Below are 18,192 nucleotides of genomic sequence, written 5' to 3'. Positions count from 1 at the left end.
GTGTTCAGTCGGCTCTCTGACAGTGTTTGAGGCCTGTTGCTGGAGGAGGAGGCCGGGCGTGGCTCCGGGCTCATCGGGCTGCCCAAGGCGGCCAGCGGGGCAGCAGGAGCCGGGGGCACCAGCAGTGGCAGGCCCTCCCTCCTCTGCTCCTCCACAGCCGCGGTCAGGACGGCCAGCGAGCGGCGGGGGAAGTGATCCGGGGAAAACAGGTTGCAGTCGGGGACGAAGAAGTGAGGCAGGAGGCCGCTGCGTGCGTAGCCCTCTAGCGCCCCCAGCAGTTGCAGGAAGCAGATGGGTAGCAGGTGGCGAGCCCACATGGAGTCCTTGAACCTGAAGGGCCGTAATGAGATGATGTTTATCACAGAAACATGGAAACACTGACTGACTGGCAGATGGAGAGACTGGAACACCACTACTACCATTAATACTACTGATACTACTACCACTGTGACTGTCACCACTACTGCTACTAGTACTGCTAGAGAACTACTACCTCCATCAGTACTACACCTATACTGTACCTGCTGTACTACTGACTATTACTGCCCACTAGTAACATTATTACTACTAAAAACTACTACCACCACTACTGCTATTACTGTTACCACTACCTCTTCTTCTACTACTTCTTCTTGTACTTCTACTTCTACTTCTACTACTGCTACTACTACTCTACTACTACTAAACTACCATTACCACTATTACTACTAGGTATTTTTATTACTAATACTACTCTACTACCATACCTATGACTATCACTACTATTATTATTGCCATTACTACTACTACTGTTCCTACTTCCACTACCATCGCGACTTTCACTGTAACTGCCACTACTACTATTACCACTACTACTACAACTACTGTTGCTAATACTGTTAGCTCCCGATTCTTTTGTTGAAAGCCCAAGAACAGACCGGAGTCAGTCTTCAATTTTCTGATGCAATATTTATTATGGTCACATATAAAGCAAGGCAGCGCTGGTCTCAGTGTGACAGACCTCCCGCAGGATCTCAGTCAGAAAGAGCCTTGATATTAGGAAATGATACACATTTATGTTCTTGGGCTGGGCCTGCCCCGTACATAGGTTGGACTTAAACGCAACCGAGAATAATTGGCCAGTTACCCGGACAAGGACAGGCCAACCACTGTCCATGCCTTGTTTCTGGAATGTGCTATGCTATGTGTGTGAATGTTGACTGGGCGTGTATCTAATGCAATAGACCTAACTAACAAGATAGAGAAAGTACATCTGGCTCCTGCTGTGTCTATCCTCTGCTTAGCAGCCAAGCTGTCCTGAACTATGTAATACATTGGATAATGCAAGAAACATTGAACTATACGGCCAATTGTAACAATACAATTACTACTACTACTACAACTGCTAATACTACTGCTATACATATGACAATGGAAAGCCATTTGACTCTGCCGTTTGACACTCTTATGACTACTGCCACTGCTACCCCTAATCTACTACTACTATTACTACATCAACTACTGCTACTCCAACTACTACCACTACCACTGACTATCACTACTGCTGCCACACTACTACTCCTTCTATCAGTACTATACTTGTATGAAAAGCGTTTATTCATATCCTTGATATCAGACGTCAGTTTCCTCCACTAGTTAACTAGTTGGAGTGTCTTTTGACTTTATTAGTTAACTAGTGAGGCTAAAAGTGTTTACTAGTTGAAGTAGTGAAAGGAGGCTTTATGTTGGCTCCCAAGTTCAAAAATGGAAAAAAAAAAAAAAAAAAAAAAAAAAAAAGCCAACCAATCAGGACTGAGGATTTTGTTATATCCCCTGTTGCACACTAGTTAACATTAGTTAAGATAGATAGATAGATAGATAGATAGATAGATAGATAGATACTTTATTCATCCCGAAGGAAATTCAGTTAAGTCAGTTACCATCATGGAAAGTTGTTTAAATAGAATTATTAGAATTTAAGTAAAAGTATATGCGTACTGGCTTGTGTGTTGACTACATATAAAGAAGCAGACAAATTAGAAAAGGGTTTTTAAGCACCATATTGAGATGTGGATTGTATATTTTGTATATTTAGTGAACAATTACGACCACCACCAGCCCTGCTATTTTCTACTACAACTACTAACTGCTGATAGTTATAGTCTTGAACGCTGTCTCACCTGATGGACAGGGTGTGGAGGAAGGCAGTCTTCCCGTGGTACGAGCACAGGTGGTCCAGCTCCCGAGGGAATCGATGTTTGAGGCCCTCGATCAGGCACTTGAGGAGCTTCAGCTCTGGCAGCACGGTTCGTTTAGCCAATCAGAAGAGAGAATCAGCCCCTCTCCACTGATTGGCTGACTGTTTTTTTCTGTTTTCTGATTGGTCGGGCCAATCAACCGACGTCACTGTGCAATGCATTCTGGGACGTAAACAATAGAGTGAGAGAAAATGGAGCCAACGAGATACAATAACTATTTGAAAACGTGTCGAAAGCGAGTTATCATCTAATGTAAGATTGTCATGGCTACCGCCGAGCGTGATGTTATACAACCGTACGTATTTGAGCCCGACTCCGACCCTGAACCACAGACAACGGGCATGGACGCAGCGGCCCCTCCAGGGATCAGCGAGAGTGAATGTTTCAAATGTTTTGCTTAACCTACAGCCAAGAGACTTACTAAACATCAGGGTAAAGCATGCTGCTAAAACTGAGGCACTCTGCTTTGATGTGGACATACTATGCCAGCACGGGATTTTACCTGTGTCTACACCAGCAGCCACCAGGGAGAGGAGGAAGGGCAAATGGTGCGAACGTAAACAAAGGAGCGGGAAGAGAGCCGGGATCAACGCGAGGCTGACTTTATCCATCACTCGGAAATCCCAAGTGAGAAATGCTCTCATTTTGTGTGCACTACTGCTGTATGTGCAGCTAAATGACAATAAAGCTTGATTTGATTTGATTGTGTCCGGTTGATAAAACAGTCGGTGCTGAAATGAGCCCAACAGACGAGCAAATTTGGACTAAAACCCTGTGGGACCCGTGAAAACGGGACCCTGAGCGTGATGGTTTACGAACCACACACAGCAGGAGACACGGAACCACCTCAAATCTGTTTATTACAAGATGTTGCAGAACGTGTTTACGTTATTTTTGTTTAATATGTTGTGAACTTGTTGCCCGGGGAGCGGAGGGGTACTGGCTAATTTCGCTAGCTTGGTAGCTTGTTGGTCGGGGAGTTGAAGCTAACTGGCTAAGTGCGCTAGCTTGGTAGCTTGTAGCCTGAGCAGGGTTGCCAGATCTGTGAGACAAAAGCAGCCAAACAGCAACTCAAAACCAGCCCAAAACCCGCCCAACCGGGTATAAAAACGGCCCAAAAATCAGCCCAATACCAGAACTAAAAATATGCCCATAAAAATTCATATATGTTGCTTTTAAAGTCCAACAGCTTTGCTATAATTGCAAAATGCACTATAATATCTATAAAATAACATCATAAACATTAAAGGCAATTTCCCAGGCAAAGGCAATTGAAAATCATTTCAGCTCACCTGTTAAACTGCTGGTTGTCTCCAACATAAAAAAGAACGGGAAAAAACTCCATGAACTTGAACTATTTACAGCGCTGTCTAGTTTCTTTTTAGACATGTTGAGATCCCTCGCCCTGGTCCCTGTCATCAACTGTATTGAACAAGGCCAGCATCTCTCTGGTGGGCTCAAACTCGTGGCAGCAGATTTCATTAGTCATTCAAAATATGAATCTTTATTCATAGGCATTATTCATCATCTGTATGCCACAGGTCTGCCCAAGCCTAACCCGCGGACAAAATTTGTTACCCGCAGCAACACTTAAAAAGTAGCCCAATTTGGCGGAAAAAACGCGGACTTGGCAACCCTGAGCCTGAGGAGAGTTTAAAAAATGGCTGAGTTGGCTGGCTCGAGAGCCGGTTGCCTAGGGATCGAAGGCGGGCTGTCGGCAGAGTCACTGACGTCAGATTACAGACTGATACCCTTGAACATTCAAATGTGGAAATTAGTGAAAGAAAATGTGGTAACAAAGTCATTGGAAATATTTTAAAATGGAAGCTATTCCGTGATTTCCAAAAATGAACAAAAATAAGAATAATTGATGATGGAGTAACAACAACAAATACACATTGTAACTATCTTAAATGGCCAATTCCACCTAAAATGAAAGAAATTCAGTTCAAAATATTGAACAATATTTATCCAGCTGCTGAAGCTGTAAGGAAAAGGTTCAATTTTGAAGTAGATCCTTGTGGATTCTGTGGGACAGAGCTTGAAACTATTGAACATTTATTTTTCTCTTGCTCGGTCACAATGCAATTTTGGCAAGATATTTATAGCTGGTCAAATCTTGAGATCGACAATCCCTCCTTTAATAAGAAGATAATAAGTTTTGATTTATATGGATGGTCTGTCAAAGAAGGTATCAAAGATGGTAAACATAATTATCATCATGGGTAAATATCATATACATAAGAATAAATGGAAGAATAGTAAACCCTGTTTAGCTTGTTTTAAGAATGAAATTAGAAGTTATTTAACATCCTTAAAGGTGTTATCTGAAGAAAACCAATCCACAGATGTTTTGTGTGAAACTATCTAACCGGAATATTGACCCGAACCGGAATATGGTGTGCATGTAAATGTAGTCACTGTCTTCAGGACTTAAGGGTCAGCCTTTTGAGGCCATGTGACATCACTGTGGCTGGTGCTGCCCTCCACAATGTGGCCTGCCTGAGGAAGGAGAGGGCCCTAGAGTGCCATCACACACAGACTGGGACAATCCTGCCATCTTCCCTGATGTGGTCGGCTGCCCAGGGACCAATATGTGTTAAATTATTTTAGTTAACATGCATGCTTTAAATTTAAGTTAAATATGTCCTGCAGTGGCAGAGATGCATGCTGTGAATTTCAGTTAAATATGGCCTGCATTGGCAGAGGAATTAATTATTATTTTTTAAAAAATTGTATTTAAATTGATTTGGCCTCTTATGTCATTTGTGCTGTATACTGTGTGTATACCATCTTGCTACTCCATCCATTCATTTGTCTGTTCATTTGTTGTGTATGGATTTGTCCTGCATTTATTTCAGTGTGCAGACATGCAGGGTGTGTTACATACAGACCTTTGAATGTGTCTTTATTCTTGTGTTGTGTAATATGCTTTGATTCCGTGCTTTCTATCTTGTAGAGTCACTGTGTGACTTCAGTTTTGAAAGGAGCTGATCGTTTACCTGCTTTGATTTATCCTTATTCAATAAAGGAACATCATGTTACTCTTTGATGTGTATGTGTATTTATATGTATATGGGATGTGTATTTTATAGTCTATGGGAAACTGTAAATTATCTAATGATTGCAACGTCATTTAAAATCATCATTTATCTACAATGATTGAAATTCATGATCAGAAATGTTTAAATAATGACAGTGAGTCTAGTTGAATGTGATAACAATGTGTAGTGGGCAGTGGAATAACTATTGGTTTCTGTTTGTGGTGACTGCTGACTGAGATAAGAGATGAGATTAAATAGATCCTGGAACTTAGCCTGGTCTGGAGCAGGCTAGCTCCACAGAATAAATCTCCATGGTAACTAATGTCATAACATATCCCACTATCCACTATCCCACTTTTGTGCAATTGGATCATGGAGAAGTTCATCCAGGATGACCAAGATATCCCGGCTTAATCCCTTATCCTAGTTTTGTGCAAGAGGCCCCAGGTTAGGTTCAGGAGGCTCCTTGGGGACTGGGTTGGGAACCACTGGCCTACAAAATGTACATATACATATGCTACATGTATAAGACAGTAAGCGTACTGACCACTTTGAAGTATGTTTTTATGCTTATTTTTTATTTGCTCCCACGTTCTTTTTGCTCCACTGGGGTTGCATCTGAAATAATAAAGCTGAAATTACATACCATAATGACAAATTCCATAAACATAAATTTATTGAACGCACAAATGTTACTGTGGTCAGATCTACTCGTGCCGTCATGGTGGGGAAGTAATGTTATAATCCCACTAATTTTCGCATTGACATAGTCGGCGATTTATATTCCTCATATTTATTTCAGATTATTGTCTGCTCCTTCATCGTAAAGTATGTGGCTCGGGTGGATTTTTCCTTGTCTGTGATTGGTCGTATGCAGCAAACACCGCCCTTTGATGTGAGCGCGCACAGATCTAGATTGGAAAAGCCTGGGTTCAGTTAGTGAGTTGATAACCGGCTTCATGGGAAAGAAAATCCGGATTGCGGATGTCTGGTTAAGTGAAGTCAGATAACTAAGAGAAACCCCGGGTATGTTAATCCAGCTTTATGGTACAGGCCCCTGCACTAACGATGGTCGTCACAACAGGGAATCAAAATGTATAAGTACATTAATCTGTGTATCATTCGTTCTTTCTATTTTCAATTGCCAATCAAAAATTTAAAAATGAAAAAGTGACTGGTTATTTTGTTATTTGTTTTTTAATCTAACACCAAAATCCAAAATATGCCTGGTTTTTCATAGTTCAATTTTAGGCTCGGATCAAAAATACGAAATGGAAAAACGGGAATCAGGACTGAATTTGATTATATTATTTAATTGGTCCGGTTTACATGACCCAGAAGTTTGGTAATGAGCGGTAGCTCACAGCAGATCACAGCAGCCAGGAGCATTCAGTCCCGCCGCCCTGATCACCGCCACCATGGATAGTTATTACGTGTTGTTTCAAGGACCAAAGCGTGTGACTCTAAAAGAAGAGGACATGACAACAGGGCCGGGTCTAGCCAGGCATGTATGAGGGGGCAGCCACAAATGTTGAGGGGGCATTGTGCTCCAGCACCTTTTACCATGTCTAAGTGAATATATTTTGGGGGATTTAGTTTGAGGGGGCACAACATTTATTTGAGGGGGCCAGGCCCCCTCTTGCCCCTGCGTAGACCCGGCCCTGCATGACAACCGAAAAAATCAGCTGAGCTGAGCGGCACCGGACGCTCACCTGTCAGATCCAGCAGACCTGACCGGGTGGGCGTGGTACCGTCCGGTGCCGCGGCCGGCCCGCCTGATGCCGTCCGGTGCCGCGGCCGGCCCGCCTGATGCCGCGGCCGACTGGCGCCGCAGTAGGAGTAGTAACATGGAAGGGCGCAAGCCAGTAATTTCGCCTAGGGCGGCAACATAGGCAGAGCCGCCACTGTATCTATCTATCTATCTATCTATCTATCTACACACACACACACACACACACACACACACAGGCCCATAAGAATTTGGACAGTGACAGTGACACAATATTCATATTTTTTGGATTTTCCTCCAAATATTGAATACAATCCTTATAACTGTAGTTATGTGTGTTATGTATAGTTTGTCAAATTGTGTTTGAGCCTCTGAAAATGGGGTGACAGTTTATAAAACTGGCTGTTTTTGCTTAACAGTTAATGCCATTTTTTTGTTCAACCCCTTAACTAGCACTTCAGTCATGTTTTTTTTTTTTTTTTTTTTTTTACTCCATTTCAAATCCACTCAAGGACCTAACGCTAAGTTCGTGTGTGTGTGTGTGTGTGTGTGTTTAATATATCACTGATTATTGAGAATTTGGATAAATCATGTCCCACTAAGAAAAATGCTATTTCTGCTGGAAATTTACAACATTTTAATGAATAAAAAGAATCAAGGGCATAATCAGGAGGTCCTTTGCACATTTGTAAGGTTCTTTTATAGGTTTATGTTTAATTTGTATTAATTTAATGATTATATGTTGACCCATGCCCTACAAAACCAGTTGTCCTCGGATAGGAGATAATCATTTCAACTTGATTAAAACAACAAAAAGTAATAATTTCATTGAATAATATCTTTACCACATGAAAGAGTACATCATAATATGTATTAAAAACTACAAACGATGGGTTTTGAACAATATTTACTATTATTTTGTGGTTGCTCAAAATGTGTCCCTGATATTTGTCACCACCGTCAGATATTTATTTAAAAAATAATAATAAAAAAACTACAAGGTCAATTACATTCCTGAGGAGCCCTTTTCAAACCTTCAGCTCTACTGCATGCTTCAAGACCACTCAGGCTCCTGGAAGTTTGCTATTTTCTCTTAAATCTCTTCATATTTTGGGACACTGCTACTGTCACAACCATAACATGTCAACACCGTCACTTCTGTATAAAAAATATTAAATTAGATTATGGAATAAATGTATACTTTTTAAGAAGAGGTCTGATGCAGGTAGCAACAGGGCGAAAACAAGCTGGCTAATGTGAACAACTCAGGTTTATCATGTGAAAGAGTAAGTTTTTGTCACCACTGTCAGACGTCACCACCGTCAGGTTTTCTGTGTGACGGTGATGACTGAAGTCTGAAAAATGCTTATAACAGGGCTCAGGATTGTTATTTTTTGTACCAAATAGTTAAATAAAGTTGTTAAGCACTAAGCCATTGACTTGAGTGGTATAAATTTTGGAAATGTATGTTTTAATGAGGCCACTGTCACCACCGTCAGATTAGTGTCACCACCGTCAGAGGCAGTTATATTGGTTTTAAATGAATATGCTTACAGTATGTTTCTTTGGTGCTGTTGAGTTATTAAAGTGTTAGTCTCTTTAATACAAAAATATGTTTTTCAAATAAAAAAAAAATACATTATGGTGACGGTGTTGACAAAAACAAAGTAGCCTAAAAACTGGAAAAACCTATTTTATGAAAAAAATGCAAAATGAGGAGGTTGCACCTGTACATTGCTGAACAGCCAAGACCTTGGCCTATAATGATATACCTTCAGATTTTGTAATTTAACACACTTTTTTTTTCAAAATTAAAACCTGTTTTATCCAAATTCCCAAGAATCAGTGATATACTGTATATACCGTATGTGTGTGTGTTTAAGTGTGTGTTTATATATACACTATATTACCAAAAGTATTCGCTCACCTGCCTTTACTCATACTATGAACTGAAGTGCCATCCCATTCCTAACCCATAGTTCAATATGATGTCGGTCCACCTTTTGCAGCTATTACAGCTTCAACTCTTCTGGGAAGACTGTCCACAAGGTTGAGGAGAGTGTTTATAGGAATTTTTGACCATTCTTCCAAAAGCGCATTGGTGAGGTCACACACTGATGTTGGTCGAGAAGGCCTGGCTCTCAGTCTCCGCTCTAATTCATCCCAAAGGTGTTCTATCGGGTTCAGGTCAGGACTCTGTGCAGGCCAGTCAAGTTCATCCACACCAGACTCTGTCATCCATGTCTTTATGGACCTTGCTTTGTGCACTGGTGCGCAGTCATGTTGGAAGAGGAAGGGGCCCGCTCCAAACTGTTCCCACAAGGTTGGGAGCATGGAATTGTCCAAAATGTTTTGGTATCCTGAAGCATTCAAAGTTCCTTTCACTGGAACTAAGGGGCCAAGCCCAGCTCCTGAAAAACAACCCCACATCATAATTCCTCCTCCACCAAATTTCACAGTCGGCACAATGCAGTCTGAAATGTACCGTTCTCCTGGCAACCTCCAAACCCAGACTCGTCCATCAGATTGCCAGATGGAAAAGCGTGATTCATCACTCCAGAGAACGCGTCTCCACTGCTCTAGAGGCCAGTGGCGGCGTGCTTTACACCATTGCATCCGACGCTTTGCATTGCACTTGGTGATGTGTGGCTTGGCTGCAGCTGCTCGGCCATGGAAACCCATTCCACGAAGCTCTCTGCGTACTGTACTTGGGCTAATCTGAAGGTCACATGAAGTTTGTAGCTCTGTAGCAATTGACTGTGCAGAAAGTCGGCGACCTCTTTGCACTATGCACTTCAGCATTCGCTGACCCCTCTCCGTCACTTTACGTGGCCTACCACTTCGTGGCTGAGTTGCTGTTGTTCCCAAACGCTTCCATTTTGTTATAATAGAGCTGACAGTTGACTGTGGAATATTTAGGAGCGAGGAAATTTCACGACTGGATTTGTTGCACAGGTGGCATCCTATGACAGTTCCACGCTGGAATTCACTGAGCTCCTGAGAGCGGCCCATTCTTTCACAAATGTCTTGTTTCACAGTCTGCATGCCTGAGTGCTTGATTTTATACACCTGTGGCCAGGCCAAGTGATTAGGACACCTGATTCTGATCATTTGAATGGGTGAGCGAATACTTTTGGTAATATAGTGTATATAGATATAGATAGATAGATAGATAGATAGATAGATAGATAGATAGATAGATAGATAGATAGATAGATAGATCATTAGATTAAGTCATTTATAAATCAATAAATTAAAACTTTCACATTCCAAATATAAGTAACCACTTATATTTAAAAATAGCTCTGTGCTGCTTAATATCCAAAATAAACTTTGTGCCAAAGTGCTCATTTTGTTGTTTTTGTCAAGCAGCTCTGACGTAATTATAATGCTGGAAGTCAGAAGTAAGAAAGACTTGAGGCAGCATATAAAGCATTGTCACGTGACACTCTGCTGAAGGAGACTGAGCACATGCACCAACACTACATGAACACTGGCTGCAGTCCACTCAGGTTAGTCCAAGTGCTGCCAGGTAGGTCACAGCCAAACACTGATTTTGGTTGGACTTGTTCTGAACAGGTTATCACTGGAGTTTTTGTTTTGTTCTGGCCATGGTAACAGCATAACCACGTTTAAGGACAGCTTTTGAAAAAGGACCAAAAGTGCATGTCTGGGCAACAGCCTCACATGCCTTTGCCTTCAGTTCCAACAGGGTGGATGCCTTTAATTCAGACCGGATGGTGCGTGGAATGCTGCAGAGCTGCACATCTTTGAGGAAGTGTAAACACGAGGGACTAGTAGACATCACGTTTTAAGGCGGGATTCACTCACAGTCTAATGAAAAACATGGCAGCATGTCAACAGGACTTAGTCAGAGTTTGTGCAGGCACAGGTAGCCAACAACAAGAAAGATTTGAGCACAGTTAAGAGACAGTATATCAGAAATTCCTTCTTTTTCCCCCTGCACAAAAGAAAAAAAGACACCTTGTTGTCAATTTACTTTTTGTATTTCATACACCATAGAACTGATAGATGACCTGAAATACATGCAGTGATACAAGGAGGTAGAGGGAAGTTAAGCGAGTATAAAATAGTGGTTATGACCTTTATTTGCATTTAGTGCTTAGAAGAAGTTTTTTGCTCTTCCTCATCCGTAGTGCAGAGATGGCCACATTCTTTGATAATAACATACTGAAAGGGTAGCTTTGTGCAGCTTTGGGCATCTTCCCCTGAGTCAAACTCATACACAATAGGCATATAGTGCAGTTTCCTTGATTGTCCCCAGTGGTGAGCCACCTCCTCCCCTAGCTCATCTCCATGCCACCCTCCAGATCTATGATGGTTTTCTTCTCCGGGCTGAAGTCCCTGTCTGTCCTCTCCACATACCGCTGCAGTGTGCTGTAATATTGCTCACTCCTGGAGAACGTGTAGAGCGCTGAGATCTCTTCCCAGGCTCTGTGGTTGGGGAACGGGAAGGCCTCGGGGTCCTTGTTCTCAAAGAAGCTGCGGAGGTTCCTCTCGGCCAGCTTGGTGGCGTATTCTCCAGCGAAGGTGTCAAAGCGCTCCCTCTCCTTCTCCATGTAGCGTTTCCAAAAGGTGAGCTGCAGGTAGCTCACCTTGGAGCGGCAGTTTTTGTAGCAGGCGCCAAGGAGGCCAACAGTTGCTGCTATGATGATGATGAGCCAGCCTAGGATCTAAAGCAGCACAGACAGGAGAGGGATATCAGCTAAAGCTTCCATAAGTTCACGTTTCTAACTCCTAACATGCTCACAGTCAGAAAGCCCTGTTTGGCATCACAAAATATTACAAAGGAGAAGAATACATAATCATACTACTTCTGCATTTTTGGGTAGCGGTTGATCAAAATGACTTTGAATGAGGCCAGAGCTTCCTTAACAACCAATGTCGTATTTATGACTTCAACCATAAATATGTAATTAGAAATGCTGAAGTTGATTTACTGATGTGCTGAAAAACGGAAAAAATGGAACATTTTAACTGACTAATCATGCAAATTTATCATGCAAAAAAAAAAAAAAAAAAAAAAAACATTTGCCTGTGTCACAGAAGATTTGCTCTTTTGCTTATTAGAATTCTGACATGAAACTATGAAATGAAACTATGGGGATTTTTTTTTTTTTTTTTTTTTTTGGCTGCTGGTCAGTCTAACAAATCCTTTGTGCCACTAACTTGTTAGTGGCACCTGAAATTAACAGATCAATCAACACTGAAAATTATCGTTAAGTGCCGCCTCAAATATTGAGTTAAACTGCATCATTTCTACACCTGCAGTGGCTGGATAACAGCTTGTTGGGCTTATAAATGCAGCGCATACACACAACCCTTGCACATGTACATAATATACGCTGACATTGCACAGATGTAAAGATCTATGTGCCCTATTCATATTCCTATTTTATTTCCTGTTCCTACCTTTTGGGACAATATAAAAAGCCAGTTTGGGCCACTGGTCAGTGTTTCACAAGGATGGCAGACAGATGCATCGGAGTGTCTCTCACCTGTGACTGGGCCCTGAACATTAAGAGCAGCTCCATCCGCTCATCGCTGGACAGCTTGGACCTGTCACACGGCACTCTGGCCAGCTCCTCCCGGCACTTCAAGGTCTTGTTTTTGCAGAACAGATCCACCACCAGGTTATCATCGAGGCCACTGACAGCACATTCGTAAAAAGTCCCATTTAGCAGGGCCACGCACAGCCACATTATAGGGGCCACGCAGGCACCGGTGAAGATGCTCAGGACCACCCTGAAGCAGCCGAAGCAGTTCCCCCGGGGGCAAAGCTTTATCGGGTTCAGGCAGCAGCCGGTGTAGAGCCTCCACAACCTGCTGCTAAAGAACAGACCAAAAAGCAACAGCACCGCGGCTGGGCCCAGCAGGAAGGTCAGCCCGTAGGCAAAGTTCTGGTCGTGGTTGCAGGGGCACTGGAAAGACACCATGGAGAAGATTCGCTCCCCGCCGATGGTCATGAGGGCCATGAAACTGTAGCCAATGGTGGCCTTCTTGTTCATTAAGAACTGCAGGACAGCCTGGAATTTTTCCATAGTGCCAGCAAGGAGGTTTCAGACACGCTCCACAAAAAAAAGAAACAAGAAAAAACAAATCAAAACAAACAAGAAAAAAAGGAAAGTGAATGGAAATGGAAGAGGGTGCAAGATGTAGAAGCTGCTGTTTTGTATTTTCCAGTCCACCCTCTGCAGTCACTGAGTCTCCTCTGAGCTCAAGACAACAAATCTGCTGAGCCGCCTGCCACGCCTGCCTTTTTCTTTTTCCTTCATTCTTTCTTTCTCTCCCTCTTTCGTCCAAACTCCTCCCTCTGTCACTTCTTCCCACCCACTGCCTCTTTTTTCACTGTCTTCTCTGCTTCCCCAGTTCCCCGACTGTCCCGTCAAAAGGGAAGATAACAGCCCCAGTGACAAAAGCTGCAGCACTGTGTACTCTCACTTCACTTCTCTGTCTCTGTTCACGTCAGCTTGTACATCCCTTTCCAAATGCTTCCTTCCCTTTCTCTGCCAGTTAATAAGGCAAGGCTGTAACTAGTTGCCTGAAATCCTGCTCATCCGGTTTTCATTGCTACAAGTATGTCCCTTGAGAGTGCAGTAAAGGAAAATGCAGCCTAAGGCAAATGTAAACTACCAAAAACAAAGGAAAAGTCCTGAAAATGTTTAACTCTACATTAATTCTGACATGAAGCATCTATTCAATCCTGTGAAAGTTACAAGAATCTGAATTGGCTCTCTTCCTAAACACACACACACACACACACATACACACAATAAATATGACTGTACCTCGATAGGTGTTAAAAATTTAAACAGAATTCAACAGTTTCTTTACAATTTCTGCTCTCCTGTGCCCTGACAAACATGCAAAGACAAAAATATAAATACATACAGTTTATCGTGCAAAAATGAAATTTCAAATGAATCATTTCCTATGGAAGTTTTTTTTTCTTCTTTTTTAAAGCAAATACCATTACTCCAGAAGGAAGAAGAGAAGTAGCAGCGCCGGCGATGCTTGTGAGCAGAAGATACTGACGACAGAGAAGTGTTCACTTCCTCTTCCCTGTGGTTTTTCTGCTCTATTCCCACAAGAGAGTCTGAGTGGTCGGCCTAAAAGCTGTTGAGTGCATTGTACAGCTTGCTCTCAAAGATGATACGGCAATCAAACACACAGAATACGTCATGATGCACTAGTGCTGAAGCTAACAGCACCACTAAAATCATGTTAACTACCACTTGATTCAGTTTATACTCACAGCCCATACAAGTGTTGACTTAAACTGATCTTGTGCATATTGCATATTTATGTGTAAAGAGAGTATATCCGTTGGAACAGAATCATAAACACACAGTTTGCCAGCAGAACAGTGCACAGGAAATTCGTCATCTTTGGTTTTGCTTGAGGTCTTAATTTGTCACGTTTCCTGTTCTACACCACACAAGCAGGTAAACAAGTCACTTGAACTACATGAAGTGCACATCAGGATGTGACAGAAATAGTGCAGAAAAAAAACTTTGGCAGTGAGAGAAATGATCTCATTAAATAGTTTTGATTCAAAGATGTATTTTTCATTTCAGACCAGCTGCAGCCGTTGTTAAACTGTGTTCTATCAAAAGGAAATGCCACGATTGCATCACTGTGGTTATCATGAGTGTGATGGCGATGATGATGATGATTGTGGTGGTGATGATGATGAATAGGCTGGTGATTGTAATGTTGAAACACAGTCTCTCGTTTGGTCCATATGAAAGTCCAATTAAAGAAAAATAAAAATACAAATCAAGGGTTTCTGATGTTTTCAGAGTTCGAGTCATGTTCATTCTTATGTTCATTTTTTATCACGATGTGTTGAGGCTGCATGCTCTGCTAGTGAGCTGGATTTGTTGTTCACCACAAGATAGTGTGTACCTCAACACTGGACTAATGCTCCTCTTCTGAAAGCGGCAAAAGCCACAAAGCCAGTACAGTATAGTAGCTATCGTTTTCATTTTAAAGGTGTACTACATGAGATTTTATTTATTTTATTTTATTTTATTGGTAAAAATAAACCTTATCTTATCAGCCTAAATCATACAGTGCACTGAAATAAAGAGGAGCATTCTATCCCGTCTAACTGAAATCCTGTAGATTCACCCAATTTGTCCAAATGCAGCTTGAGGCTAAATTTAACAGCGGCCGCTTGCAAAGTTGCTCACTAGTCCAGCTTTAAGGTGTTACTGTGCACCTATTTCCAGTTCCTCTCCTGCAACCCAACTACTCTGAAAACAACAACATAAAGGGGAAACTCAGCAGTGGTGGAGAAAAAAAAAAGAAGAATGCTTAATTTAGCAACTAAAACATCATCAGTGCAACACATTCACTTATTACACACAACCTTAAAAATATGCTTTACTGTTTCCAATCTGTCTATTATGTTTGTGCTGGGAAAGGCACCCCACCCGCAACCTTAATTAGGATAAGTGGCTTGGAAAATGAATGAATTAGAGCTTCCTAGCGAATTTTATTCTTGACAGTGTGTGAAAGCCTCTTAAAATGCATGTAGACCAGCACAGGACACTAAAACTCTTATCAAATCAAATTCTTTCCTTCGTGCCTTTAAATTAAGGATTGATTTACAAAAACCTGATTGACCAATTGCATTAAAAAAAAAAATGTACAAAGACAATAAAATTTCATATCATGTTCAAAGGCTTTTTATGCAGCTGCGGTCAAAGAGAACTTCCACTGTGGCCAACACTGATGGCCGATATTTGATAAAAGCCCAATGTTGACCCAATTTTTTTGCAAACCAGCATGTCCTTCTAACCAGCTGGTATTCAGTACTTCTTTGCAGAATGTTCCTCCTCACAGCATCATCTTACCCTCATCCACAAAAGCGAGTACAGCGGGGTTGTTGGCACCGGGGCCGTCAGATCTGACTGAGGCCATCCTCATGGCCCCGCTGTCGTTTGCATCAAGTTGCTCCACAAACTGGTGCATGGTGCTGTAGTAGTGATCTTTGGTGCTAAACCTGTAGAAGGCGGAGATCCTCTGCCAGTCCACGTTGGAGGGGGTAAAGATCTGTTCGGGCTGCTTCTGCTGGAAGAAGCTCTTCAGGTTTCTGTCGGCAAGCTCCTTGGCGTGTTTGATGGAGTACGACTCCATCAGGCTGTTCTCCTCCTGGGTGTAGGCCTTCCAGAACTTGAGCTGCAGGTAGCTGATGGGAGAATAGCACCGTGCCATGCAGGTGAGCAGCAGGTTGGTCACCACGATGGAGGCGATCAGCAGCCAGCCCATAATCTGTAATCACATGTGAATCATGTGTAAGTCAGTAAACGGCACACAGCACAGTCATACTTTAACCAAGCCAGGCTGTTCTCCCTGATAAAATGGCTGGATTTGTACATAATATTAGTTCAACCTTTAACTCTGAGCAACTGATGCTTAGGCCTTGATCACAGCAAGTGTTTTGATTTTTTTTTTTTTTTTGTGGGTTGAGACTCACAAACAATTTTTTTTTTTTAACATAACAAGTGGGGAGGTCCTATAAAAAATCGTTTTCAGATACTATATAGCTGCCAAATGTTGAGTTTGAATAGGCATGGCAATGATCTCTGGCCCTGCACACAGTCCACAGAACGATGCATCACCTGCACAATGCCAAAGGATAAAATTCACCCAAACTAGTTTCATTTTCAAACTTTAAGAGTGCCCAAATCTTGACGGATGACAAAGACAAAATACAAAAAGAAAGGTCTTTACAATGGATTGTCAGTCCCTTTAATATAACAACAATCAATGCCAGGTCATATTTATAACTTTTTTGTTTTTCTACAGGCAGTTTGGTAAAAGGCAAGGCTTTTTTTTTTTTTTTTTTTTTTTCAAACTGACAAGTGGGTAGGTTTGACCTGATGAAGTACAATATGAATGAGATAGGTAGCCTAGTTAGAATGAAATTACCTGGGACTCCGCTCTCAGGCTGATCAGCACATCCTTTCTTTGCGCCTCAGTGCCTCCTCTGCCGCAGGGAAACTGGTACAGCTCCTCTTGGCACTCGGACTGGGAGACAGTCTCGCCACAGAAGTGCTTTTTAAAACTGGTCACGTTGAGCCCGGTCATGGCACACTGAAAGTAGTTGCCATTCAGCAGCGCCACGGCGATCCAGCTGGAAGGGGCCACCAAGGCTGTGGTGGTGATCTGAAACAGGACAGCCCCGGCGGCAGCGCAGGTTTTCCAGCGGCACAGCTTGGATCTGCGGTAACAGCTCCCCGTGATCAGCTTCCACAGCCTTATGCTGGAGATGTAGCCCAACACCAGGAGCACCCAGGCGGGCACCAGGAGGAACACCATGCCGTAGAGGAAGTTCCAGCTACTACAGGGGCAGTTGAACACCACCGAGGAGAAGATCTGCTCCCCGCCTGCCGTCAGCAGTGCAATCAAACCGAAGCCGAGCTGGCTGGTCTGCTGCTTGGTAGCGACGTTGAGCACCGTCTTGAACTTATCCATCTCTGAGAGTGACAGTGACAGAGAGCCTGTTGGTACTCAAAAGTGCAATAGTTTCGTTTCCTCTTTCGTCTGACAGTCATGCCCCCCACCCCTCCACCACAGGGTGTAAACTAACTCTCTGGGTCATCATGGTTTATTTATGGGCAACAGTTATAAGCCCCAGCTCCGATACATGCCATTCCCTCATGCTCGGGCAACAAAGGACACGTCGTACTCAAACATAAATAATAGCACTTATGACTTACTTTTCGACTAAAGTCATTGCATTTATTATGCTTCCAATACATTAAGCAGCACTTACATGAATAAAAAAAAAATAATTTCACATGATTTCAGATCATCTGACATTGCAAGAAATTTACGGGGTTATAGCAGGTGGCACCTGTTATATTTGGTCAAGGTTTCTAGGAGCTAAACGAGCAGCAGAGGGCGGTAGAGAGTCGGGTTTTAAAAGCTCTGATTGACATGAAGTGTGGCTTTGTGTGTAAAATGTGTCTGCCGACTGAAGTACAACACATGACTGATTTGTAAAAGCTCTTAAGTTCCTGTGTGTCTTTCAAAATATGATGATGAAAAGAACCTCAGCTTGTGTCCTGTTTGAATATTGATATGAAAACCATTGTAGTGTACAGAACTGCAACAGCTTAGGCCCACATGTATGTTTCAGGTGCAATTT

The 18,192-nt window shown here is 42.4% G+C and overlaps 2 protein-coding genes across 2 annotated transcripts; both read right to left on the bottom strand.

Moving 5' to 3' along the window:
* Positions 1 to 11,047: 11,047 nt before the first annotated feature.
* LOC115374377 (calcium homeostasis modulator protein 5-like) lies at positions 11,048 to 15,832 on the bottom strand. The gene is made up of 3 exons (XM_030073241.1): positions 14,002 to 15,832; positions 12,530 to 13,099; positions 11,048 to 11,704 (listed from the first exon to the last, which is right to left on the bottom strand). Exons 2-3 carry the CDS (start codon positions 13,070 to 13,072, stop codon positions 11,315 to 11,317), a joined length of 933 nt encoding a protein of 310 aa, XP_029929101.1. The 5' UTR covers positions 13,073 to 13,099; positions 14,002 to 15,832; the 3' UTR covers positions 11,048 to 11,314.
* calhm6 (calcium homeostasis modulator family member 6) lies at positions 13,313 to 17,695 on the bottom strand. The gene is made up of 2 exons (XM_030073240.1): positions 16,971 to 17,695; positions 13,313 to 16,310 (listed from the first exon to the last, which is right to left on the bottom strand). Exons 1-2 carry the CDS (start codon positions 17,514 to 17,516, stop codon positions 15,876 to 15,878), a joined length of 981 nt encoding a protein of 326 aa, XP_029929100.1. The 5' UTR covers positions 17,517 to 17,695; the 3' UTR covers positions 13,313 to 15,875.
* Between the last annotated feature and the right edge of the window lie 497 nt (positions 17,696 to 18,192).

The sequence above is a fragment of the Myripristis murdjan genome, chromosome 16 (genome assembly GCF_902150065.1).
Source record: "Myripristis murdjan chromosome 16, fMyrMur1.1, whole genome shotgun sequence".
NCBI lineage: Eukaryota > Metazoa > Chordata > Actinopteri > Holocentriformes > Holocentridae > Myripristis > Myripristis murdjan.
The sequence above is the reverse complement of the archived record's forward strand: the minus strand, read 5'-3'. Positions and strand labels throughout refer to the sequence as shown.

Excerpts from the sequence above, each read along its gene's own strand:
- calhm6 (XM_030073240.1), bottom strand. The coding sequence starts at position 17,516 with ATGGATAAGTTCAAGACGGTGCTCAACGTCGCTACCAAGCAGCAGACC. Across the intron at positions 16,311-16,970 it reads GCCTGAGAGCGGAGTCCCAG|ATTATGGGCTGGCTGCTGAT; the intron begins GTAATTTCATTC and ends ATGTGATTACAG.
- LOC115374377 (XM_030073241.1), bottom strand. The coding sequence starts at position 13,072 with ATGGAAAAATTCCAGGCTGTCCTGCAGTTCTTAATGAACAAGAAGGCC. Across the intron at positions 11,705-12,529 it reads TGTTCAGGGCCCAGTCACAG|ATCCTAGGCTGGCTCATCAT; the intron begins GTGAGAGACACT and ends GTGCTGCTTTAG.